The sequence below is a fragment of the Mixophyes fleayi genome, chromosome 1, assembly GCF_038048845.1.
Source record: "Mixophyes fleayi isolate aMixFle1 chromosome 1, aMixFle1.hap1, whole genome shotgun sequence".
Lineage (NCBI taxonomy): Eukaryota > Metazoa > Chordata > Amphibia > Anura > Limnodynastidae > Mixophyes > Mixophyes fleayi.
The window spans coordinates 101,687,260-101,714,797 of record NC_134402.1 but is presented as its reverse complement, the minus strand read 5'-3'; the positions used below and the strand labels follow the sequence as shown (position 1 = coordinate 101,714,797).

At 44.1% G+C, this 27,538-nt stretch overlaps 1 protein-coding gene across 1 annotated transcript; it reads right to left on the bottom strand.

Annotated features, from left to right (window-relative positions):
- Positions 1-9,931: 9,931 nt before the first annotated feature.
- Positions 9,932-17,503, bottom strand: LOC142140808 (uncharacterized). Its single transcript, XM_075198724.1, has 2 exons — positions 15,665-17,503; positions 9,932-13,234 (listed from the first exon to the last, which is right to left on the bottom strand). The coding sequence occupies exons 1-2, from the start codon at positions 16,386-16,388 to the stop codon at positions 12,339-12,341; spliced, it is 1,620 nt and encodes a 539-aa protein (XP_075054825.1). The 5' UTR covers positions 16,389-17,503; the 3' UTR covers positions 9,932-12,338.
- Positions 17,504-27,538: the final 10,035 nt, after the last annotated feature.

The following is a 27,538-nucleotide window of genomic DNA, read 5'->3' as shown; positions in this document are numbered from 1 at the left end:
GTCATGCCCCCTTAGTTAAGCCATGCCTCTCAACATTTTCACACCACAAAGAAGCTGGAAATTTTATTTTCCATATAACATCTTTATACAACTGTATGTAATGTTATTGGATACATGCTAAGATTAGCACCCATTATATATTTCAAAACACATTCTGATGGCATACATATAGCACATAATAACATACCTAACTGTAGGAACATGCTAATTCCTATACTCGGCAGTACCAATACTATAACCTGCTTCAGTAGTAATGTGCAATTAATTCACAGTGCTTGTAGATCTACAATCAGCATACCCAAATCGTTTACCTTAATTGGACATGGGAATGAGTTCCATAAGTGTGAGGCGGAAGTCTTGGGGCAGTGTGAAGTGGTTAACAGTGGGGTTGTAAGGTGGTGGTTGTTGCCCATGTAGAGGGAGAGGTGAAAAGGTAGGACATGTACAGATGGGGAGGGGGGCTTTGTAGGGGAGGGTGAGGAGTTTGAAATGGAAACTAGGGAATATGGAACCAAAATAGTGATTATCAGAGATTGGAGGCAGAGCAGCAAGAAAGGAAAATCAGCAGCATTGAGGATAGATTGAAGTGGGAAGAGGCGGGTGAGAGGGAGACCAGACAGGAAGGGGTTGCAGTAGTCAAGGCAAGAGAAATGAGACAGTGGATTAGAGTTTTGTGAATTCAAGGATGAGGAAGGGTCTAAACCTGATGATGTTGGACGTTGACAAGGAAAGAACAGTGTCATGAAGCCAAGGGAGTGAAGGGTGTACAGGAGGAAGAAACGAAAGCCAAATTGGAGTGAAGGAGGTAGTAAGAGGAGAAAAAGCTAAAGGGAGTTGTAGACAAGCTGCTTGAGTAATTTGGAGGTGGAGGGGAGGAGAAGGATAGGGAGGTAGAAAGAGAGACTTGACCAAGGGGGTTTTTAAGGATGGATGAGACAAGAACATATTTAAAGGAAGAGGGAAAGGTGCAAGTGGAGAGGGACAAATTGAAGAGGTGGACAAGGTGAAGCAGGCAGTGGGAGAGAGGAAGTGGAGAAAGTGAGATGGGATATGATGGGACAGGTAAAGGGAGAAGATACAAAAAGTGTTGTCCTCAACCCCAGAGATAGGGGGGGAGAGAATATAGTGGGCTTGTTTGACGGAGGGTGAGAGTAAGACAGGGGGGGCCTGACAGGAGATTTCTTGACAGATGGTGTCAATTTTGGAAATTAAGTGGGTGGCTAAGTCTTGGAAGGAGGGGGGGGGCAGAGGAGGGAGTTGAGGGTGACAACAAAGCAACAGGGATTGTAAGACAGAAGAAATAAGAGACTTGGAGGCAGATTTAATTGTAAAAACAATCGCTGCATTTGTCCCGGAACAGCAGCCGCGAGACACTACGCAGCAATTTTTTTTTTTCTGAAATATCCGCTCACTTTTGCTCACGTCTCATAGAAATGCAAGCAAATTTTGAGTGTTACTTTTACCTTGTAATCGGTAAAAATGTGCAGGTGTGATTTACTTAAAGTAAAGAATTGCTTAGAGAGAGAGAGAAGAAGGTGTAGAGCTGTAGTATGCCTGATACACCTTCATTTATTCTTTCAGAGACATAGATGCCCATTATTAGGACAAGACATGATGCGAGTCAAGGGACACATGATAAAATGAGGAGGGGAAGTAACTGGAGAGATTGCTGAAGTGTGGCAGAATGTGGAGGATGCAGGGAGAGGAAGAAAGAAAAGAGGTTCAGGCTTAAGATAGGATGGAGAGGATGAAGATGCTCTATCAATTGAACTGCGAGAGGGAAAGAAGGGTGAGGTGTACTGCAGAAAAAGCCTCAAGGCAGAAGGATGAAGCAGGAGTTAGGGGTGAAAGGGATTGGGAAGCAAAAATAAAAGTCAACCTGTAGTGAAATGCATACTCTGTGATATATGGGGAGCCTTGAGTAAGCCACAGTGGGAGTGTGTGCCAAGTCTTGCGATCCAGTCTGGGGGTATCCAACTAACAGCCTAGTGGTACAGTAACTGGGACAAATCACATGAATGGCATCAAGTGAGGGATGACTTCAAGACTCCCTTGGCGCCCAGAGCCACAGACTGGATGGGAAGTTCAGGAGGTGAGTGCAGGTGTGTCACGAGGGACAAGGAGTTAGGTATATATAAAGTGGTGAAGTATGAAGGGATAGTAGCCGCATGTGCTACTTTGTTGACCTGTCTTTAAACATTTTTTTTTCTCCAACACCCACCAGCAAGGGGTGTTGGGAGGAGTCTTAATACCACACGGAATTTTTTTTCTGGGAAGTAGGGAACCCCCAATTGTTTTGCAGACCCGATTCTCCTAGAGAATTCAGCCTTGTGCTGGACAGGCTATGTGTCATTATAACAAGTGAACCCCACTTTGCAGGTTTCCCTGTTATAGTGTCACCAGCCAAGTAACAACCTTTATTTTTTCACACTAGCAATGTTTCTGCTGATAATCCTCATCAGCAGCACAATTCATTGCACTGGTCCTTCAGCAGCCACAATAGTTGCGGCTCTTGACAGGTATATATGCAGCTTTGTCCACACGTGACTCGTCCCGTTTGCGTGACCATGCTTTTACTGTACTCTCCAAGCAGGAGTCGAATATGCATGTACTTAGGAATATGCATTTTTTTTGTGCACATGTGCAATACGGAAATGGGTATTTTATACTAGCAAACCGCCTGTAAGATTGACTTTGTATCAGCCTCCAACAGCGGAGGGCTGGCAAATTTTAGTCTGGGGGAAAGACTCGACTCAGCAGCCTATTAGGAAGATTTTAATGGGAAAAAATGCAGGTGATCCAGGCCAAGGTAGCCCACTATGGGACCGGCCCAGGGGCGCAGATGTCCCCCAGTACAGCCTGCCCCTGTCCTCCAAGCTTTAAAACAATCCCTCAAAATGCATCTTTTCAGTCAGACATATAACTGGGTTTCATAATAACTGGCTCTACTCACCTGATAGAACCGTCTCATTCTGCAATCTGATTTACAATGAACTCAGTCACATATTGTTTCTATCCATTCTCCTTTAGATGGTATGTTTTCTGTGCAGGGTTCCCATGCTTAAGGAAAAATTGAACTGCTATCGATGTTCCACCAGACATCATCATGATGTCCAGCTGCACACGTTGTTGGCCGCGCACATTGCCAGCCACCTCCTCCTCATGTCCTTATAGGAAACAAGGAAAAATGAGTTAAGATTTATGAAAAGACTCAGCTGTGATGTGTCTCTTTGGACTGTTGCGGAAATGCACTGCAGCTCCTCCCACCAAATTGGAATCCTTATTTGGCATATTTGTGCTTATGTTAAAGTCATATACTTGTTATAATGCCTTGTATGTATTACTTATTCTGTACAGCACTGCAGAAAATGTTAGCACTTTATACATAATCTATGGAAAGCTTTTTTTCTGTAAAACAGCTCTATCAATACAGAGTAGTAACAGGTTACAACAGCGTAAATAATATAACAACAGATTTGTTAGTAAAACAATTTTTATTTCAAAATATAAACACTATATTATGTATCTTGTACCTCTAATCAATCATTCATCAGTCCTGTGTTGCCTCATTATTATTATTTTCTTATGGGCTATACCAGTCACTGATGTGGGAGGGGACCGTTTTCAGGGCCTCCTGAAGCCCATGTAGCTGGGTATAGGTGTGAATATAATCAGTACAAAGGGAAAATCCTCACTTTAGATATGGATTTAAATAAAATTAATAAAGTGGATTTGTTATATCAGCCTCACATGGACACGTTTAAAAATAGTTGAAAAAGTTCGAGAGAGAGAGTTTGAAATGTTGATATACTGTCAATAAAGCCACTTAATTCATGATAGACACTGCTGAATACAAACAAAATGTAGCTAAAATCAAATAGGAGACAGACATATACAGGAGGTGAAGTACCTCTTAGATTATCCAGTCAGAGAGCACTTGCTCTACAAAAGAGTCACTTTCTGCCTGGTACGTACCTGCTTCTTCCCTTTCACACCCATATGCGTTCACATACAGATACACGCTTGAATAGGCAGGGGGGTAAACAGGAGTAGGGAGTATGACAATCCCGAAGTCTATAATGTTGCACACTCACTTTTGGACTGCAAGTCCATCATGAGGACCGTCTTCCACTTCATCTGGGGCTACAAAATGGACAGAGTGAAGTGAAGTCTACAATGAGCCCCTCATAGGTGGTGGGAAAGGGATACCGGACATCCCCACCATACTGCGAGCCTTCTCTGTTTGTAGCTGTATCTGCAGGACTTTGAATGAAAAGAACACTTGCTCTGCTGGAAAGTCCATGGGCCTGATTCATTAGCGCTCCGATCTTATTTTTTCCTCATCTTAAGTTGGGATGAGTACTTTAAGAAGAAACAGGGAAGATAAGAAATTTGCAATTCAATAAGGAACGGAAAGTTGAAAAACACACCCACCTTCAGTCCTTTAAGCAATGGAACATAAGAAGAAACAGATCTTAAGCATCTTCTTAACTTCCGCTTCTTAATTTAAGATAAGAAAGTGTTCCGTAACAGCAAATGTGGGAGGTGCTAAGTGTGTGATTACAAATGTAAAAACACACTTGGGAGTGTATTATGCAGCACAGTTGTAATCTAATTATTAGTTGTCACACTTACATGTTTATGGAATCTGGGAGAAATCATTTTGAATTGTTTTAAATGAGATAAATTAACACACTTTCTTAATCCCCTACATGAAAGATTGTGTAAAAAGTTTGATTACAACTAAGAAGGTGGATGCAGGTTAATCTCATAATAATTCGCAAGTATAAAAAAACATGCATATGAAAATAAAACATAATGTATACAAAAATAGGACTTTGGTCTCACAACACTGGCGTCATGAGTTCAAATACCAAACATGGCCTTACCATCTGTATGCAGCTTGCAGCCGTGAATCATTAAGGAAACCAGCACAACAGGGGCTTTGGCCAAACCAGGCTTTTTTTTTTTTTTTTTTTTTAACCCAATTGCAAGTTGTACAATTAGGATACAATTTAGGTAAAGTAATGTAATGGTTTGTTTTTAGGTAACGCACAAACACTTGTTAGCTTCATTTTCACTCTGTCGTTCAAATGTGATCTACTACGTGCTCTACCACAATGATAAATCTGTCCTCCTATTTTAGATGTATCTCTCCCCCTCCAATGCCACTTTCTTAGGGCAAGGTGCATTTTTGGTTTATTATAATGTTTTACTTTCAAAAAGAATGATGGCCCACAGGTCACATTCACATCATTGTGTGCATCCATATGAATGGCCTAAGAATCAGAAGGGAGTGGCTTCATTTTTAGGGCTCTTTCTTAGACTAAAATGGAACATTTTATGGAATCTTTGTTTTTTCACCATCTACGGCTTGTATGTGTTATGTTATGTACTCACCTTAACAAAACTTCAATGCAGGTCACAGTCGACCAGCACAGTGGTTTAGTTGCTCACACTACTGCATTACTGCACTGTGGTCATGAGTTCAATTCCCAACCATTCCTTTATATGTGTTCACTTTGTATGTACTCGTCCATATTTCTGTGGGTATACTTTGACATTGGAAGTTGATGTACAGTATGTTTCTTTCCAATTTTAAGCTTAACTCATATTATATTTGGCATTTACCTACCGCTTCAATGCCAGATGGTTTTATGAAGGTGTTAATTTCGTTTGGCATTTACCTTGCTTAATGATTTAGGCCCCAAAGGCACCTTATGTTTCTGATATTACTACGAATGGATTCCCTTTTGGAGGGCTGGTGGTGTTGTTGTGAAATGCAATTAGCATCTGCCAACCTTACCTTGTTTTCTTCATCTCCTGCTTGTATGGCTTATCTGGGTGGAGTTAATGTTCTACCTATTTTCGTTTTTTTAATTTCCTCTAATCAACTCCATTTGACTTAATCAATCAATACAGGGGCAAACGCAGGATTCGAGGAGGGGGGTTTCCACGCCACGATGCAAGTGGGCGTGTCCAGTATGTGTAGGGGCGTGGCTACAAACACACAGATACGTAAACTGTCCCATACACAGACAAGCACAGACACACACGATCAAACATGTAAGCTGTCACATACACACACATACATAAACACATACATAAACACACAGGATCTAACACACAGATATGTAAGCTGTCACACACACATACATAAACATAAACACACAGGATCAAACACACAGATGTGCAAGCTGTCACATACACACATATACATAAACACACTGGATCAAACACAGACATGTACACTGTCATATACACACACATACATAAACACACAGGATCAAACACACAGATATGTAAGCTGTCACATACACACATATACATAAACACACTGGATCAAACACACAGACATGTACACTGTCATATACACACACATACATAAACACACAGGATCAAACACACAGATATGTAAGCTGTCTGTCACTCACTGGACTGTGAGTGCTACTTCTTGTGTGTTTAGGAACCGTGGCCGTCCGCCATCCTGAGGGTCTGCGCATGTGCAGCCCTTTCAAGCCTTCAGTATCTGTTACTTTTCATTAATTGGCTGATCAGGCAACACTCCCTATTTAAAGCACCTGTGGTCAATACCTCGTGGCCTGATCTTGGAGTCTCATTCCCATGAGCCTCTGAAGGTGTTCCTGTGTTTCCTCGTGTATTCAGCTCCTGCTGATTCCTGTTGTTCGTTTGTGGTTTCCAGACCACTTCAACACTCCTGTGTTCATCGTGTCTACTCCAGCTGATTCCTATCCGCTGCCTCCGTTGTTTCTACAGAGTTACTACTCACTTCAACCTTCCTGTGTTCATCGTGTCTGCACCAGCTGATTCCTATCCGCTGCCGCCGTTGTTTCTACAGAGTTCCTACTCACTTCAACTCTCCTGTGTTCATCGTGTCTGCACCAGCTGATTCCTATCCACTGCCTCCGTTGCTTCTACAGAGTTCCTACTCACTTCAACTCTCCTGTGTTCATCGTGTCTGCAGCCAGCTGATTCCTATCGGCTGCCTCCGCTGCTTCTACAGAGTTCCTGCTCACCTCAACTCCCCGGTGTTCATCGTGTCTGCAGCCAGCTGATTCCTATCCGCTGCCTCCGTTGCTTCTACAGAGTTCCAGCTCATCCCAACTCTCCTGTGTTCATCGGGTCAGCGCTCCGCTGCTTCCATCTCTGCTACTGGAGTTCAGACCGCCTCAACTGTCCCGTGTTCTTCAAGTTCCAGTTCCATTTACTACTGCTTCCAGAGTATTGCCTCGTTCATGATGGTTTACCTGCCGTGCGCTGCACCAACTTGATTACCGCTTCCACCTTCCAGTGATCTCTCCTCCTGCCGGCCTTCAGCCGTTCAGGTATCCCTGCACGCCTCTCTGACAGCCTGCTCTCCTGAACCGCGGTATGCATACTTCTCATTGACTTTGCTTGTGTATTGCATATCTAGCTGGACTGTGTTGTGTTCTCCTCCGGAGTCCTCTATCCACTGAGACTATTGCTACCATTGACTTTGTCTCCTATTTGCCTGGATTGTTATTGTGACTTTGTATACTTTAGCAGTGCTGCTATGTTATCACTGTATTGTGATATCATCGTGGGATCAAGTTCTATGTACCCGTGTATACTCGGCATAGCATTCATCTCCTCGTGCCCTCCTCACATATATATTGCAGTGGTACAACTTGCTATATGCAGACCACTGCTTCCAGTTCCCTGTGACACCAGTTTCAAGTATCCTCTCACATAGCAGTGGTACAACTTGCTATATGCAGACCACTGACTACCCTCACGTTTCCTTGTCCATCCAGTTCCTCGTGTTCAATTATATACTCACTACCAGTGCTGCTAGTCATAGACTTTCCTCGAGCATTCTCTCACCATCTGCTGTTCCTCCAGTTCCGTGGTCACCCTGCTACCAGAGTACCTATTACCATCTATATTACTCTGGTAAGCCAACATCTGGTGATTTCCTGGGCAAAGACTCCTAGTGCCCATGACACTGTCATATACACACATATACATAAACACACTGGATCAAACACACAGACATGTACACTGTCATATACACACACATACATAAACACACTGGATCAAACACATAGACATGTACACTGTCATATACACAGATAAGCAGACACACACAAACACAGACTCACACACACATTCTTACCTTCTTCTGCTGCCTCCTGCATAACACCCATGCTGGCTGTGTGGGAGGAAGGGGCAGGGTCAATCTGCCAGCAGAGAGCTGTGCTCACACAGCAGGGAACTGACTGGGAGAGGATTACAAGCAGTAGTGGCTGGTCCCGGGAGAGGGGCCAGCCACTGTAAGCATATGGCACCCCAGGTAGGAAAGGTTTCTGGGGACTAGGAAAACCCCCCCTGGGTGTGCCCCTGCAATATGTGTGTGTTGTTAGACTGTAAGTTCTATTGGGCCAGGGACTGTGTTCTCTGTACAGCACCTCAGAGTTGCTGGAACCATCATAAATAAATAAAAATTATGATGTAACGCAAAGGGACCAATGTAAATTAAATATTAAGTTATGTTGTAAATGTATATGTATATTTTCATAAGGATAGGCTTCAGTAACGAGCATGTGGATTCCAAGGAAAAGGTTCTTTGTTTCTGCACTGATCCCAACTGGCAATTAAACAATGTTTACACTGATTAGATGGGGTGCACAGTACAGCGGTTAAGACAGATGTGGTAACTTAAATTTTTCTGGAAGAGAAACACTTAGCTTTAATTCACTTGTTAATAAGCCACATCATCAGTTTTATCAATATATATATATATATATAATGATTAGTAACAGTCCTTGAAGTACAACATGTATAAAACCTGATAACCATCCTCCTATACCCTTGAACCAATCAGCCAGGTACAGCTAAAACTATCCTTCTAGATGAGCATCTCCAGTGTGCTCCTTTAAAAATTTATATTTCATGTCTTACTTTTTTGTAAGTGTTCATCAAACATTTTCTCTGAATCATCTGTGTTACTAGTTAAAAAGGTGCAACCCTGGGCTTCAATTTAGGGTCAGGCAGTACCCTCCTGTCAGGTAGTCCAATATTAACCTATTGTCTTATGTAAATGTAATGTGTTGGGCCACAATACTCACAAATACATTTCTGTATTGGGTGTAAACCCCTACAGTCATGGGTTGCTCTTTTCTTTATGTGGTTGGGTTAAGCTTTCATATTCGCATTTTTCTCATTATGTATAATGATCTCTACATTACTATTGGCGTGAGTCTAGTTCTTCCAGACCTAGCTTTCCTTTCTAGACAAGTACACATCTACAGCCTACAGCAAAGGAACATAACGTGCAATCAATATTCCTCCTGCTAATATCAATGAACACCACTCTCTGGTGTCCTTTGGACCTTTAAATAACTTGTAGAATACATTTTACTCAGACTCCCCTTGTCTGAAGATCTTGCAGTGTGATGCGTGTATTCAGGTGTCATTTCCCTGTACTTCCACTGCCATGGGAGTCGTCAATAAGACCTGGAAAGGACTCTCGTATCTGGGTTCAAGACTCTTCCTGACGTGCTTTTTCACGACCACCCAGTCCCCTGGTTGCAGTTTCTGAGTACTTGCATCAAAATTTGGGCCTGGAATGGAAGAGAACACTTGACCATGTATTTCAGTTAGTTGTTTCTATAATAACGCAACATAGTTCAACAAATCACTATGTACATGCTGTAGTTGCTATGGAAAATAACAGCCTGTTTTGTGTGCTGTGCCAAACTATCTCATTTGGTGCTAAACCTGTGTCTTTAATAGGAGTGTTTCTTACTGAGTGCAGGACCACAGGTAAACATGAGATCCATGGCAGACCTATAAAATGCATAGTGTTGATTACCCTTCAAATGCATTCCCCTCTTTGTTTAAAACATCCCCACAAATACAACCATAAAATAAAGACACGGACACCGACTTAAGATTGGAATAAAAAAGGTCCTTTTATTACATTATTATTATTTAAATTATATGTTTATTTTATTTTATTTTAATTATCTTTATTTTATTTTATCTATCAATACTATCAAAGCTATAAGCAATTTGGACCTTTTTCTTTATAGAGGTGGCGAAGAGCAAAGGCAGCCAGCTAAAACCAACATGAACCAATACGGTGGAAGATCGCCTCCTTTCCACCAACCCAGGTTAAGCCTTAACTATTGGCCGGTACTATACACTATAAATTAACTCAATACCCTCTGACTCAAACTGGTCAAGCCCTTTCTAGGCAAAAACCTGATACTCCTTACTAGAGTACCAACGAGTCTAATAACATTGAGGGAACCAAGGCTATATTGCCAACACATTAAGTACCGTATGTTTAACAACCTTATGACTGCCATGCTCTCCTGCCATTCAAAAACCTCGCTCCTCGTGACGAGGGAACATAATCAATAACCTGGAACCAGGGCGGGTGGGTGGGTCTCCGGATCCAGGAAACAGGAAGCTCTCTCCTTCTCACACTGCTTGATATGTTCTTTCCACGACACTCCCACTTCCTTCCTAATTGACTGATTACACTACAGCCTTAAAACCCCCCAGTGGTGAGTAACATTATCAGCTCACAACACATGATTTTAAACTCCTTCAGCTAATGGCCTCTCTCATAATAAAATGCATAGTGTTGATTACCCTTCAAATGCATTCCCCTCTTTGTTTAAAACATCCCCACAAATACAACCATAAAATAAAGACACGGACACCGACTTAAGATTGGAATAAAAAAGGTCCTTTTATTACATTATTATTATTTAAATTATATGTTTATTTTATTTTATTTTAATTATCTTTATTTTATTTTATCTATCAATACTATCAAAGCTATAAGCAATTTGGACCTTTTTCTTTATAGAGGTGGCGAAGAGCAAAGGCAGCCAGCTAAAACCAACATGAACCAATACGGTGGAAGATCGCCTCCTTTCCACCAACCCAGGTTAAGCCTTAACTATTGGCCGGTACTATACACTATAAATTAACTCAATACCCTCTGACTCAAACTGGTCAAGCCCTTTCTAGGCAAAAACCTGATACTCCTTACTAGAGTACCAACGAGTCTAATAACATTGAGGGAACCAAGGCTATATTGCCAACACATTAAGTACCGTATGTTTAACAACCTTATGACTGCCATGCTCTCCTGCCACAGCCGAGTGCCCTACGGACCACGCGGCCCGCCACCTAAAGAAAAAACTAAACCCTTGAGCTCTGAAAAAATCCTCTCTATGAACAAAACCGTTCCTACTGGCGACAAATGAACCCCATCTGCTCTAAAAAGATGCCTCTTGTCTACCGTTAACCCAGGATGACTAATGACAACCCCCTGCGTGCCCCTAATGTTCTGTCTTGCGTATCCATTTATCTTTTTAACCACCTTTATCAATGTGGCCGGGGGAATAGATGATCTCCAGGACAATCGAGGTATAATGTTGGACCAACAAACCTTCATTGAAGGCCATCGGGCATGTATCTGTGCGAGATCTTCACGAATATTAATGATTAAATCAAGGGATTTGCCCTTTCCTACATCATTACCTCCCAAATGAATGACCACTATATCCGGGGTACCGTGCACTTCTATTTCTTCCCTTAACGTGGGAATCAAAGCCGCCCATACCATGCCCCTTTTACCCAACCAGCGGATGTCAACTGGGTGTGTGAAACCGGACCAACTCTCCGCTATCCTGTGCTTCGCAGCCCAAAAGATAAATGAATGACCCACGACCCATATCCTCGTCTTCTTCACCGAAAAACCTAAAACAAATTGAATAGTCTCATCAATCATAACCGTGTCTGAGACATGATCCACCAAACAACCGTGTTAACAAACGGAACTATATTATTATTTTATCTTTATTTTTATTTAAATTATAACACTTCGCTGAGGTATCCCCTCCCTACCAGAGGGGCCACCCCAACTAAATTCGAATATTGGAAAGGGAAAAAAGATCCTATCTTTAGTTCTAAAGGCAATTGATTATATCTATTTTGTCTCGTTTATTGACTGATTTATTTATTTATTTTTATCTATTTTGTCTCGCTAAACTGGAATTATCTTTATTCTTTAATTCTTAACAAAAAGAAAATGGAAAATTGGTAACCCATATGTAGGTAAAAACCCCTTGTAAACCCCGGGAGGCACACACACTAATCAGGCCTTGCCAAGGAAAACAAGAGGAAAAATCCCTCCATGCCCCCGTTTAACACAGCGAGCAGCATAACCCTGGGTCACCAAGTGATAGATGAGAAAAGAAGAGATGAAAGCGATAAAGAACCATGAGAGACATAAGGAGAGAACATGACCATATATATAAGAGCCCTTACAAGGCTCATTTATCCGGCCGGATATATTTCTTATAGGCCTGTGACTTCCATCTCCCTAGCGCTTGAATCTCATTGACAGATGCCCCTCTGGCTGCAGCGGCGGTGGCCGCCCCTATTCTGAAGGAATGCGTGCCATATTCAACAGGGTTAAGGCCAACCTCCCCAAGGCCCCGTTTTAACAAAGCACTAAATTGAAATTTAGTTACTGGCGTATTGTCAGAATGACTTAACCACAAACCTTCCCCTGGGGGGCGAATTTTAGCGAATTGATTGGCCAGCTTGACCGGGCATATGGATGTTTCCTGCTGCTCCGTAATCGCTAACCAATGACCTCTGCCTAGCTGATCCGTTTTGGATTTGACTATCTTACAACGTATCACATTAGTTTGTAAAATAACATTTCTAAACAACAAAGCTCCCCCTATGTCGTTCTTAGATCTGGCTACCAACTCACTAACCCTAAAGGCTCCGTGATACGCCATTGAAAAAGCCAGCCCGAATAGCAAAGCCTCATAGTCATCTGTAGCTAAATAACGCAATGCCGCAATCAATCTGGCTAAAATTTGCCCGTCAATCGGCCGGCGTGTGTCGCTAGTTATAGGCTGAATCCTGGCCCAACCCTTCAGCGCTTTAGTTATGATAAATGACTTTGTGGGATCCTGCGCGCTGTTCAACTTAGCCGTGAATGAAATACCAGCCAAAAGGGACCCCATCTTTGCTCTAGAAACCCCTTCGTTGTAACACTTCCACATAAAACCCGTAATGGAGGGAATCTGACCTGAAGTGTCGCTGTTGCAAGATGCGCAGTAACTCAACCAACGTTCCCATGCCCCTTGATAACATTTCCTAGTTGCCGGAGCCAGGGACGCTTCTGCTAGCCACCTTATCCCTAACGAACCATCTGCCAAACATAAGGAGGACACTGTAAGCCAGTTAAACTTGCATGTGGAGCCAGAGATCTAAAACGCTGCCATTCAAAGCGGGAAAGAGCATCAGCTATTTGGTTGTCCACGCCAGGAACATGACGTGCCCGAAAGGTAATATCAGACTCTAAACACCTCAACACCAGGACACGGAGCAAATTAATCGCCGTGCGTGAGGAGGCGCTTTGCTTGTTAATAGCCTGCACCACACCTAAGTTGTCGCACCAAAAAACCACGCTCCTGCCGCGCAACCGGACAGCCCACAGCTCCAAAGCCACAACGATGGGAAACAACTCTAACGTTAACAGATTTCGCACCAGGCCTTCGGATCTCCATGACTCCGGCCAGGGTGCCGCGCACCATTCCCCTTGAAAAAAGGCACCAAAACCTTTCGAGCCTGATGCGTCTGTATGCAAATCCAACGAAGTACTAGCTACTGCGTGTGCTGGCCATACTCTTACACCGTTGAAAGCCACTAGAAAACGACTCCATATGCCTAGATCCTCCCTAATCTCTGTTGACAAACGCACCTGGGAATGGGGACTACGCAAGCCTGACGTTGCTAGCTGAAGCTTCCTACAAAATACTCGGCCCATGGGTATTACTCGGCAGGCAAAGTTGAAAGAACCTAGCAATGATTGAACTTTACGCAACGTACAAGATGGAACAGCCAAGACCTCTTGTATCAGGGATTGTAACTTAGCCACTTTATCAGATGGTAAACGACAACAACCTTCCACTGTGTCAATTTCGATACCTAAAAACCTCAGGCATGTGGCCGGGCCCTCCGTTTTGTCTGCAGCTACTGGCACCCCCATCACACGAAACAACGCCTGCGCAGCATACAGTGTTTCCTTACAACTAGGGGAATCAGCCGGACCTATAAACAGGAAGTCATCCAGATAATGCGCAATGCCGCGATGTCCCGTCCCCGCCCCGATACACCAATGGAGGAATGAACTAAACGCCTCAAAATATGCGCACGATACTGAACAGCCCATTGGCAGGCACCGATCCACATAGTAACGGTTCTGAATTCTAAAACCCATAAATTTAAAGGACTCTGGATGCAACGGAAGGAGGCGAAAGGCCGATTCTATGTCCCACTTGGCCATAAGCGCACCATTGCCAAATTCTCTCACTAGTGCTAACGCATCATCAAAGGACTGGTACACCACTGAGCTAATTTGGGGGTCAATAGCATCATTAACTGACTTACCCGCCGGGTAAGATAAATGCTGGATTAACCTAAATTTTCCTGGGGCCTTCTTAGGTACTATTCCCACCGGGGAAATGACTAAGTCTTGAATGGGAGGGGATGAAAAAGGACCCACCATGCGCCCAAGGCCTATCTCTTTACCCACTTTTTCCGCTAAGATGTCGGGGTGTGCATACGCTGAGCGAAGGTTTCTGGCGGCAGTACCCGCCACCCCACTATTTATGGGAAGACGAAAACCAAGGCGAAAACCCTCCCTGAGAAAAGAGGCCTGCGCCGCATCTGGGTAAAGGGACAGCCATTTGCAGAGGATAGGGAATATAATGGGGGAGTCCGCTTTAGACAGAACCCCCCGCCCCTCCCCGTCCCCTACCGACTCCGACGGAGCCCCTAGGGCATTCTTTAAGGGGATGACTACCTCTACAATTGGTGCAGACGTGTCTATACCGGCACGAATCCCCCCTCCCGCATGAGGAATTGTTAAAGGCGAAACAACGGTTTTTGGAAGACTGGGGAGCACCTCGTCTCCCCCCATACGGAAACCTGGTTAACTGAGGGGGACCGTACCCCATGCTCACCTCCCACACCTGGGCTCTATTCAATCTTAACCAGATCTCAACATCCTTAAAAGCCAGGGGCATATAAAGCTGACCGTGTACCTTCTCACGGAACAGCTTATCGTACAATCTCCAGGTACCTGGGCGTTCACAACTATGCATCTCATTAATAAGGTGAAGGTATTTCCATACGTCTATAAGTGCATCAGGTCTAGTTTCCAAATAACAAGCTGAGAAAACGGAGTACCCTGTCAGCCAGTTCGAAAAGTTTCTGTAAGCATCCTCCCCGACTCCCCCTCGCATGCACGCAGCCGCCAACTCCTTTTGAGCGACCTTCGTCAGTTCAAATATATCAACATAATGACCTCTCTTGATCTTGTGCCTCATGCTGCGCCTAACTCCTATCAACAATGCCGTGTTTTCACATCTAACTAGGGGACCTCCAGCCGGAGTAGGAGACGCTGCCTCCCGCCGATCTACGTTCTTCCTCTTAGTTCCCCCGAAGTGGGTGTTAAGAATTTTAATGAGCTTGCGCTGACCCTGCCTGGGAGAAGATGGGGCAGACTCATCACTGGTGGTGGCTATGCTAGAACTGGACATGTAGGTGTTGCTTACAGTAGAACCATCATACTCACCGACCGCTGCCTGCGCCTCCTGCAGGTCCAATCTCGCTCCGCCCTCGCCTTCCGAAACAACTTGGTGCGACCCCTGCTGCCCTGTCGAAGTCCCCGCTGCCTCTTCCCGTTGGAGCTGCGACCCTGCTCCGTCCACGCCCGTCTGCCCTGCGACTGAAGATGGCTGCATCTGTGAAACTGGATAAGAAGACATGTTAGCACGTGGGGAAGACAGGTTATGCAACTGTTGAGTAGGAACCCCATCCGGGGTAGGCACCGGGGGGGGAACCATGAGGTGACCTAGGAAACCCGCTTGAGGGGGAACCCCTTGACCCCTACTTCCTTGTTGTCTAACCAGAGAAAACGAATCCGTACCAGAAACGCCAGAACTATTAAACAAGGAGGGTTGAGGATAAGAATGCACGTACTGACCCGCAAGGGCTGGATAAGGGGCCGACCACAAATTCCCCGCTTCCACTACAGACCCATAACCTCTAGGGGGGTACGGTAATGACCAAGAGGGGGCGGGTCCCTCCACCCTGTGGTGCTGGCCGACATGTTGCTGCAACGGCCACATCACGGCTGTGTCAGAGGCCAGTGATCGATTAGGAGCCGAACAAACAGAAGGGGACTGCTGATGGGCTGAACCCCCCATACCTAGGGGGAAACCCACCGGGGCTGGGCCCAGCAAACCAGGGGCCCTGTTGGAAGATATCCCCACCCCAGCCTGATGCAAGGAGTCCATGGAAAAAAGGAGGGGGGAGGATGAGGAGGGAGGAGGGGGGGGGGTCCCTGGCCTGGGAGGAGGACAGGGAGGAAAGGGGGTTGAGAGGGAGAAGGGCGTGGGGGGTGGACAGGTGGCACGAATAATGGAGGGAATGAGGCAGGGACCCAGGAAACTGTTGCCCGGAAGAAACCAAGGAGGGGGACCCTGAAACCGCCCCCAGACCTAGTGACCCCGGAGAACAAACGGGATGAACAATAACGGGCCCCAGGCCTCTATAAGGGGACCCCTGGCCCTGCTCCACCGCAGGCAGGCCCGGGACCACACTACTGGCGACATGACCAGGAGGGATGGAGGGGGAGACAGTAGGCCCGACGGAGGAGGGAGGGGGGGCTGGAGCTGGCGAGGCCACGGAGGGAACCCCAGGCGCGGGGGAAGGAGATCCCCTGCCTCGGGTTCTGGCAGCCTGCCTAATGCGGTGGACGGCTCCGGACACGAGCGGCCTCACCGCCCGCTCCGGAGCCCTAGACCTGCGTGCGCGACCCGGCCCCGCCCCGCGAGACACACTCGCGGCGGCCGAGTCACGTGGGCGGCGGGCGGCTGCCCTCATGGAAATACTAATGCCTCCGCCGGGAGGACCCGGGGGGCATACAGGCAACTGGGCAGTACGGGGGGGGCCAGGGGGAACTGCTGGGGCTGAAGTCGCAGCCAGCGACGACGGGGGGGGAGGGGACCCCGCAAACCTGGCGGGAATGGAGCGGGACCTTCTGGGGCGGGATGATGCCATGCTGGGGAAGGGAGGACAAAGAAAAGAAAAAGGGGGAAAAATAGACAGGAGAAGCAGACAAGCAGAAGGAGAGAACAGAGAGAGAGGTAGAAAAAGCAAAAACAAATCACAACAGATAAAACTACAAATACAGAGGAGCCAGATACTAAGCCTGATGCTGCAGCTTCTCCGGATCCAGGAAACAGGAAGCTCTCTCCTTCTCACACTGCTTGATATGTTCTTTCCACGACACTCCCACTTCCTTCCTAATTGACTGATTACACTACAGCCTTAAAACCCCCCAGTGGTGAGTAACATTATCAGCTCACAACACATGATTTTAAACTCCTTCAGCTAATGGCCTCTCTCATAATTTCAGCCATTATTTTCTGCATTTTCAATTTCAGAGTACCATTAAGGATCTTCATACATCCCGAACTTTGGGATCTGTGAGGGGTGTGAAGGACAGATATGATTCCCATGTCTTTTAATAGTTCCTGGAATCCTTGCCCCGTAAAGTGTGTCCCTCTGTCACTTTCAATGACCTCTGGTACCCCATATCAGCAGATACCTCACTCGTAATTTTCTTGGCTACTGCTTTAGCATTTGCTTTCCTATACAGCCTTGCTTCCAGTCAGTGACTAAAGAAGTCGACACAGAATAACACATTCTCAAAGCCCGAGCATTTGGAAAGTTGTATAAAGTCTATCTGTATCCTTTATAGGGATACTATGTCTGGGGTGTGCTTTTCCATGGGACAGACTCCCCCGGGTTATTCTGTGCACAGATTAGGCATCCTGCCACTAACTCCTGTGCTGCTTGGGCAAACCCTGGTGCTATCCATAACCTGTTAGTGAGTACAACCATAGCATCTTTCCCCAGATGTCTCTGTGTGTGTCTTCACCTTCATCACTGAACGTTTGGACTTGGAGGCAGCTGGAATGCGGTGAACAGTGCCCTGGTATGTTCAGCATGTTGACTGGTTTGCTGGCTGAACCCATAAAGTCCCTACTTTTCTATATAGGGCCATAATCATGCGCAATTACAAACGCATAACTTGAATCAGTGTAAATATTTACTCTTTCTGACTGTCCTTCTGCATATGTGCATGCAAGTGTCAGGACCTTCAGTTCAGCTTCTTGCGCTGACATGTGACTCGGTAGAGTCTGTTGAATCACTATTTCTGTGTGTGTGGTTACAGCACAAACTGTATAAGAAACACCATCTATGTGGTAGCGTAAGATGTCTGCATTTGATAGCGGTGTATCTTTAATGTCAGATAAAACCAAAGATCCTTGTCTCATTAGTTCTACACAATCATATTCCGAAAAATTTTGTGTTTGCATTTTTTTTTCTTCCTGTTCAGGCTGGGATGGGATTGCCCCAAATCCCTAGCGAAGCCCCGATATATACAGGTACTTCTCCCATTTTTTGAAACTTGCTGCAATAAGGCAGCAGGATTTAACATTGTGCACCACTTAAGTGTAACATTACAGGCAGTTAACAGTGCTACTTCATATTTGGTAAGTCTGGCTGCTGAGAAGTGTTTTGTTTGTGCTTGATTTAAAATTTCTGTTATTGCATGTGGCACCATTAGGGTTACTGGGTGCCCTAGCACAATATCTGTACTTTTTTACAAACACTATGGCTGCTGCAGACACTGCTTTTAACACAAGTAGGTGCCGCTCGTATGACTGGGTCTAATCAGGGGCAGGGGGGCAGCTCAGTCCAACCGCTGTTAGGGCCGGATTCCCCCCCCCTCTCTGGTGCAATATTTCTTATTTATTTTCTTTGGCCGCATACGTGGGCTTAAACATGCCAGCCCGCGCCTGGGTCTAATTGTGCAAAGTAGTATGCAAGTGACCTTAGCTTGCGACCATGCATCTGTGTCAGTACTCCTTGTGCATGTGCACTGACTTCATGACAAAATAATGTGAAAGGCTTGTCATAATCTGGCATAAGTCAGTGCTGGCGCTGAAGTTACTTCAGCTTAAAACTGGTTAAACATTTGGTTCTGCTCAGAGGAGAGTATAAACGGCTTGCTATTATCCAAAAGTGCTAATGCAAGAGCACAAATAATAGCTCTTAAAGTCTTTAAGGCTTTTTTTTCATTTATGTACTAACATTGAATTCCCATCAATACATAACCATGCCCATCATATAAAGAGGTATTTACAGTATATGATGATTATAGCACAGTAAATAAGGGCAGTGAATGTCTTTACAAAACTGATTGACTTACAACTATTATGAGGATAAAAATAAAAACCTTTGGTTATCTGCCATAATTTAACATTACATTGCATTACTTTCTTTCAAACCATCTGATATAAAATTTGGTTAAAAAAAGCAAAAACAAACCCAAACACTATTTCATATTCAACTATGTTAGTCCATTTCTCCTTTTCTCTTTAAAAACACAGAAGTCATTACTCAGCAGAGTCTACGTTATTTAAATCATTCATTAGTTTCTACTTATGTTTGTTGTGGCTGTGGACCAAAACATATTGCAAACTTCTATTCATTGGAAGTTGGATAAATTCAATCTGGATTGCCTAAAGGGTCTTTGTAGCTGGGGACCTTCTGTGAAGAAAAAAACTTTTGCATAGAGATTAACATTTATTCATTAGGGATTACAGTAACTGTCATTCATTCACATCTCCCAATTAGTGTGTGTTATTGCATGTAACACGCTTGTACACCATTTTCAGATAACCAGTAAACATTTTTGTGCAGTGAACAGCTTCTAATAAGACACCTGTTTACGTGTTTCTCTGTGTAGTTTAACTGTGACTCTATGCGTTTCATGCCATGAAAATATGATTTCCTCAAAGCGGCAGTCCCTAATCTCACAAACAAGGAATGTCAAAGTGATGTGACCTGGGCGAGGCTTCAAAGCCACTCCTTTCTCATCATCGCCTAGTACAGCCCCCTTTAATGACTCTAATATGTTTTCTGGGTTTCCAAACATTCAATCTGTAATCTTGGTTTCAGGCTTTCAGCCATTTGAAAACAACACTGCTTCTCTCATAAATCAGAGTACTCTCGTTAGACACCTGTCGAAGTCAGCAAATTGGATAAAGTCATTTCAATTAATATTGAGCAAACTTGATTGTCTTTGTCTGAAATTATGCGTAGAGCACGCTACGGCGTGAAAGGGCGTATCCAGCCGCAACACGTGGCAATAAACAGTTTTTTACACTTTTACACACATTCGCATAAACATTTGTAAATAGTACACATTAATTGTAGTTGCAACACATAGTCATTTATGTCGAAATATAGTAGAATTCATGTTTAATAAAGAAGGTATATGCATACTAGTGAAACCTATGGTTCAGGTTAAGGGAAATGTGTCATGTTTGATATCATATTAATCCCCTTTACATCAGCAGCTGTCCGGTGCATTCGGTGAAGAGATCGCACATTGCATACTCTAGTTATTGATGTTAGGGAATAAACCTTTAATATGATTCTGACTGTAAAATGCTAATAGACTGGTTGTAATTGGAGTTATGGCGGGAAGAACAGAGTTAATCGACCGGGAGAGATGACCCCACCTTTGGATTCCTTAGATTAAATCAGCCTATGATCTACAACTCCCTGGACCTTCCTTAAACCTGGACCAATAGAAACAAGCCACATTATCTGCATTGTATTACTGTATTTCTGTTTGCATATAAGCATGAGCCTCACATCCAGTGAACAGACTTCTTGTCCACAGACTTCAGGATTGAATGACTGTTCGCTGGATCCAGAGCGCCTGCGATAAGTAACGGCTGTACTTATTATTATTTCGCTTGAATTATTCTGCTACTCTTTGAGAATAAATATTTGTGCGTTGGAAACACAAATCGAGATTCGACAATCGTTATTGGATAGCGACAAAATGCTCTTAACACACCTCACATTGTGTTTGTAAATCACTCAACATTTTCTCAACAAAATCTCACGTCACCAAATATTCACACATATTTCCAGATTCTATGATTTCCATGTTGAAAGTACAAATATATTCATTTAAGCAAGTCTCGCTCGCCGACAGCATTTTATCTCGTAAGATTTCTTTATGGACATAACAAACCCTCCTGATTTCTGAGAACATTAATCAGCACCATTTTAACACAGATTAAAACCACTTGTTATATCTACATATAAAAGCTCACTCCCACAATTCTCAACTTAATTAAAGAGAAAGCTATTTTTCTCAACTTCAGAAACAAAATAATTTTATTCAAATGCAGAAACGGCTTGTTGGACCCCAGCCAGTTTTCTTCTGACACTAATAATATACATTATTTACAGTCTTGTCCATCCACTGAATTGTGCAGTGACGGACCAAACATTTCAACACTTGTTTTGCATCTCTTCAAAAGCTTACAATTAAGCAATGCAGGCATTACTATGTCTCTTGTAAAACGGTCAAGACAGGCAAACACGGATCTCCCTCACATGCAGTAAGACAGAAACAAAACTCACATACAGAGGAAGAAAGACTTATCTTCCAGCCTAAAGCTGTGCAACTACAAGTCCCAGCATTACATTAAATACAATTCAGCTTCAATATGATATTATCACTCGGCACTCCAGACATAGTTTTTACTCTTGAAATATTGAAGCATACTTGAAGAACCTTTTTATCAATTGTGGCAAGAGCCCGCTACTGCAGAAGCACACGCGAACAACTTTTTCCTTTTTTATGTAGTTTTATTGTCAGGATGGTAAATGTTTTGACACCGTACAGATTTCACAGCAATACTTGGAGACCCTAAACGCTAGCTAGACATAGCTCAGCTCTCTCTCAAGATCAGCCAGCTTCCTGTCAGACGCCGTCCCTGTGCTATGTCTGCCGCACAGAGACGGACGTCTGCTTCTGTTGGCAACCGGGCGTACTTCCGGGTCGGCGGTCGCGCGTTCCGTTGCTAGGTAACGGAACGCTTCCCAGTAACTCCGGCGGTGGTGTTTAGCGTCACCACCGCCAATGATTGGACTACAGCTGTATAAAAGCCTCACTCTGGCACATGGAGAGTGCCAGAGTATTAGGTCTCATCCTAGCTCCAGCGTTCCTGTGTACCGTTTCCAGCGCTTCCTGTGTATTACCCGGCTTGTCACTTACTACTCCTGTTCTGTGCTCCCTGTGAACTTGACTTCAGCTTGATATTTGATTCTTCCTCCTGTGCTTCTGACCTCGACCCGGCTACCCTGACTACGGCTTTGGACTTCCCCTCTGACATATCCTGAATTCACGGTTTGGACCCGGCCTGTACGACACCGCTTTCATCTACTGCTTCACTGGTTACTCCCTCTGAGGACCGCGACCTGCGTGTTCCCACAGCTAAGACCACACTTCCTTGCGGGGGTCCCTGGTGAAGACCAGGAACACGTTAGACTCCACGCCTCTTTGGTGAGTAGTGCAAAAACCAGTAAGCAAATACCCTAATCTGTGACACTTCCCCAGCGTTGATCTCAGTGAATAAATGATACAAACAAGCTTTTATACCTGATACTCCTCCCCCAGCCTTAGCTTGATGGACAGATGACACACCCACTTTCTCTTTAAAAAGGAAACGCCCATCCCTGGCTCTGTTTGCACAAACAGACCCTCCCTGTGTGTTTGCTGAGAGAAGGGATTTCAAAACATGTAAGTTTAACCAAACTTAAACTATTGCTTTTCATACATAAGTCTTCACATTCAATCTAGGTGCATTACTGCACAAATGTTTTACTCTACTTCCCTGCTTTCTCTGCATATTGCCAGCTAAATGCCTCCTTTTGTTACACAATGTTACATACATTGCCAGATAACAAAATGCAGAGTCCTTCTTATCTCAACACACTGAAATCTTTTACACAAATAAGGGAGGGGCACATTTCACTCTTTCAGCTGCGCAGCCTCAACCATACATATTTAGTACACAACCTACTTGATTCATTATTTTAGTCATTATATTATTTAGCTTGTGATACATTTAGCATATCCACATATATTACGACTTTCCAGATCTCTTAACTTTCCTGTGCCGCCTCAAACAATCTCTTGGGGTTTGGTCTCAATAGCCCTTTGTTCTTGTCACATTACCACTTGCAACACCCTTGTTTCTTCATCCACACATATCAATTCCTTCTTTGTCTATCCCTGCTTTGGTGAAAAATTACTTGCAGACCTTCTATTTCCCCCATATCCTAGAAATCTGCGCATCATTTCTATGGGGAGGTTGCTGTCATCTATCTGCTTACTGTCTATATTCCCCTATATTGACAGTACTGTTGAGTCCCAATAGAAAACTCTGATCTAGTTTCTGTCGGTTGTCCTAACAGTGGGTGTCCTGTTCTGGTGACACATTGGGGTGGATGTCGAGTTCTTTGGATGTCTGGTTCTTTGGACTCCAGACACTGGATGTCCGGTTCTTTGGACTCCAGACACTGGATGTCCGGTTCTTTGGACTCCAGACACTGGATGTCCGGTCCTTTGGACTCCAGACACTGGATGCCCCTGTGCAGAATAGCCTGACAGTATCTGGGAAGAAGGCCTGCCAAATTAATCTAACTTCTTGACAAAGTTCTGGGGATAGTGTTGGTGTATCACACATACACTCAAAGTTTGTAACGACCTGCCTACAAGCTTCCTGCTTTGTATTGACAGCTCCTGCCTCCTGGACTTTTGGACTTTATTTGTGTTTCATTTTATGTGTCAGCAGCAGTACCTCTGATCACCAGACATGCTGCTATTGTGCCTGTTTCTTGTGCTTTAGGAGTTAACTTTGTTGAACTAATTATTCCTTACACCTGGGTGTTCCACTATGTATTCTTGTCACTCAGAGCATACATTGCTGGTTATTGTTGTTACATTTTGTTGTTACTTTGTTGTTCCTGCCTTCTGCTATGCTTCCGGTTACTTGCTGCTTGGGATCTCTCCATACCTCCTGCTTTCCTACATCAGCCGTGTGCCTGGTATTTTCTGCAAGCTCATGATTACCTACTGTTTTTTTGTTTTTTTTTAAACAAGTGTTTATTAATGGTCAAAAGAAAAAAGAATTAACAGTGCAAAGGATACATGTTATATCAAACAAAATATATTCAGTACATTCGATAGTGAAGTAGAAGTCTCCGTGCTTCAGAGATAAAATAGCACAGATTCAATGAAATAAAGACCGGCATTTTTATTTTTCAAAGAGAAGAAAAGAAAAGGAGAAGGAAGAGGAAGAAAAAAGAGAAGGTGAAAGGTGGAGAGGGAGAAGGGGAGGTGCGTGGGAGATCCCTCTTGAGTCAGAGGCAATGAAATGAGAGAGGAACGGGTTACGTAAGGGTAGGGGGTATGATTAGGTAAAGGGGGAGCGGTATTGGAAGTGAGACATACAGGGGTCCCAGACCTTGTTAAAAGATTTGGCCGTGTTTCGCATAATGCTAGTCATGTATTCCATCTTATACGTATGCCAAATCCTATTAGTTACAGCGGAGAATGAAGGGGGGGCAGCCTGCCTCTACTCTATGGCGATTTGACATGTGGCCGCTGAAATAATGTGACGAGCAAGTTTATTTTGGTGTCTAGTGGCCAAGGGGAAACCGAGGGGAAGAATAAAAAATTTAGGGTCGAAGGGTAAGGGGATTTGAATTAACATTTCTATCAATGCTTTAATTTTGCGCCAGATGGGAATCAGTTTCGGGCAGTCCCACCATATATATAAGAAAGAGCCCGCACCAGAGCATAGACGCCAACACCTGTCAGAAGAATCCGGCAGTATCTTTTGTAGCCGAGTAGGTACATAGTACCACCGGTAGAGAAGTTTGTAAACATTTTCCTTTATTCGGACGCAGATTGAGCTGGAGGCAGCATTGTCCCGAATTTCCGCCCACTCCTCATCGTCAAGAGGAGAGCCCAGGTCATGTTCCCATGTCATCTCATGAGGGTCTCGAGGAGGAGTAGAGGGAGCAATTAGTTCAGAGTAGATAGTAGAAATAAGACCTGACGTCGATGCCTGGCGCAGACACAGTGTTTCAATTGTTGTGAGATGTCGAGAAATAAGACGTGGTTTGAAGAGGGAGTGAAAATTGCGAATTTGCAGGAATTGATAAAATATCCGTGTGGGCAGGCCAATTTTAGTTTGAATGTCCGTAAATTGGGGAAATGTTATATCGCGGGTTATGTCATTTAGGAAACGTATCCCTCGGGAATGCCACGGAAGGAATGCGGAATGGTGTAGACCAGGAGGGAAATCAGGGTTATTAAAAAGGGGGATAATTGGTGATGGCTGCGGAGAGAGACCATAGAGCCTGATGGATGAGTCCCATATAGCCAGAGAGTGGGAAATTATGGGATGAGACAAAGCTTTTTTGGGGCGACGGGCCCTTGGAGTCCACAGAAGGGAGGCAGGAGTAAGCATCCCCAGACTTTCCGCCTCTAGTGTCACCCAGACCCTAGCAAAAACGGGACCGTTCCATAGGAGACATTAAGCGATTTGGGCCGATAGATAGTATTTTTTAAAATTAGGTATACCTAGACCGCTACCCCGCGAGGATCTCTGTAGGACCCTGAGTCGTACTCGTGGGCGTTTACCTGCCCAAATAAATTTAGAAGACTCAAATTGGAGGAATTTAAATACATAGGGGGGAATTCGGATAGGTAAAGTTTGAAAAAGGTATAACAGTCTGGGGAGAATATTCATTTTAACAGAGTTTATACGACCTATCCAGGAGATAAATTGAAGGGACCAGGTGTTGAAATCTTTCTTAATTTGGGAAAGGGTACGGGGGAAATTAGCTTGGAATAGATGGGAGAGATTTTTTGGTAAGGAAGACCCCCAAGTACTTTATTTTATGGCGATGCCAAGTGAAAGGGAATGTTTGATCTAGGATTGCTTTATCTGTTTTAGAGACATAGAAATCCAAAGTTTCAGTTTTGGCAGGGTTAATTTTATAGCCCGAGAAGTGTCCATAAGTATCTAGTTCCAAAAGGAGGGGGGGGGGGGGGAGAGAGGTAATGGGGTTGGACACGCTAATGAGGACATCATCTGCATACAAAGCAATTTTGCTTTCCGTAGAACCGACCTTTATACCGGAAATAGAATGGTTGCAACGAATTCTGGCTGCTAACGGTTCGATTATAAGGGCGAAGATCAATGGGGAGAGGGGGCAACCCTGGCGAGTACCATTAGAAATTGTAAATGGTTTGGAGGTTAGGCCATTGGATTACCTACTGTTTTGTACACCTCAGCAAATAAACATTGAGTGGTTTTCACCATATTTGTAGCTCTTAGCTGTATTCCTGCATTCAACCGTGACAAAGTTCACTCATCTTCCAGAAATCTAATTACCAATACAATTACAGTAAACAAATTGAGTTAGTAATTCCTGTATAAATCGAAGACTTACAGATCTGCGTGCCTGATACCTTAGACGGACATGAGGAAGCTCTAAACAGAGGAGCCTGACGAGTAGAAAACTCTTCTCACCTGGGTTATAGTCAGAGTCCTGTGTCCAGGGCGACCTCCATGTTCTGTCTGTCCTTTAGCTCAGGTCAGCAGTCTCGGTGTCGACCTCCAATGCTGTTGAATCTAAATCAGATTGTTCACCTGTAAGTGTCAGTTTATCAATTTATGAGCTCATCAGCTGAAGAGAATTAAATACACTGCATGTATTGCGTGTACAATTAGCTCTGCTTTATTAGTTACAAGTACATATCTATATAGCACAAAATCAGATGTTACAGAAAACTACGCCCCAAAAGGTTTTAACCACTCATGCTTTCTCTACACAGATCTTGATACATTCTCACATTTTCACATGGGAATACTTCCCAGGGGGGAGTTGGTTTATCTCCATCTGCTATATCCAAGCTCATGGGCATAGTTTCTTGCAAACAATGAATAACTCAAACAAACTAGCTGTATCTAATCTGTCTTTAAGCTATAAGAGAACAAAATGGCTATAAGGCAACAAGATGGCGTCAGCTTAGCAAAATCACATTTCTCAGAATTCTAAACACAGTACTAGGCAAAGGATTTATACTTTTGGTTGACAGATGAATTTATATATACAAATTTGTGTGGTGGCCGGGGGAAGAGGTTTTACTTTAATCCACAAAAAAACATTTATCTCGACATCATGGTTGTCAGCTGTCGAATGGATAACTAGCTATTTGGAAAATGGCATGTGGATAATCATGATTTTTGAGCAACTGCAATGTTCCTCAAAGTAATACAATTAGGGAAGGGGTTTAATTTAAATACTTACATTCACCCATTGCCACCTCCAACACCGCCTGTGTGGCAGCCACCTTCTCCTCCGGTGCCTCCTCAACCACCTCTTGTGCCTCCTCAGCCACCTCTGGTGCCTCATCAACCTCCTCCTGCACATCCTACGGTGCCTCATCAACCTCCTTCTGCTCCTCCTCAACTGATTGCTCCTC

Bases quoted from the DNA above. Each gene is read 5' to 3' on its own strand.
- LOC142140808 (XM_075198724.1), bottom strand. From the start codon at position 16,388: ATGGACTCCTTGCATCAGGCTGGGGTGGGGATATCTTCCAACAGGGCC. The intron at 13,235-15,664 runs GTGAGTATGATG...TATGTTTGGCAG, and splicing joins GGAGGCGCAGGCAGCGGTCG to ATGGTTCGTTAGGGATAAGG.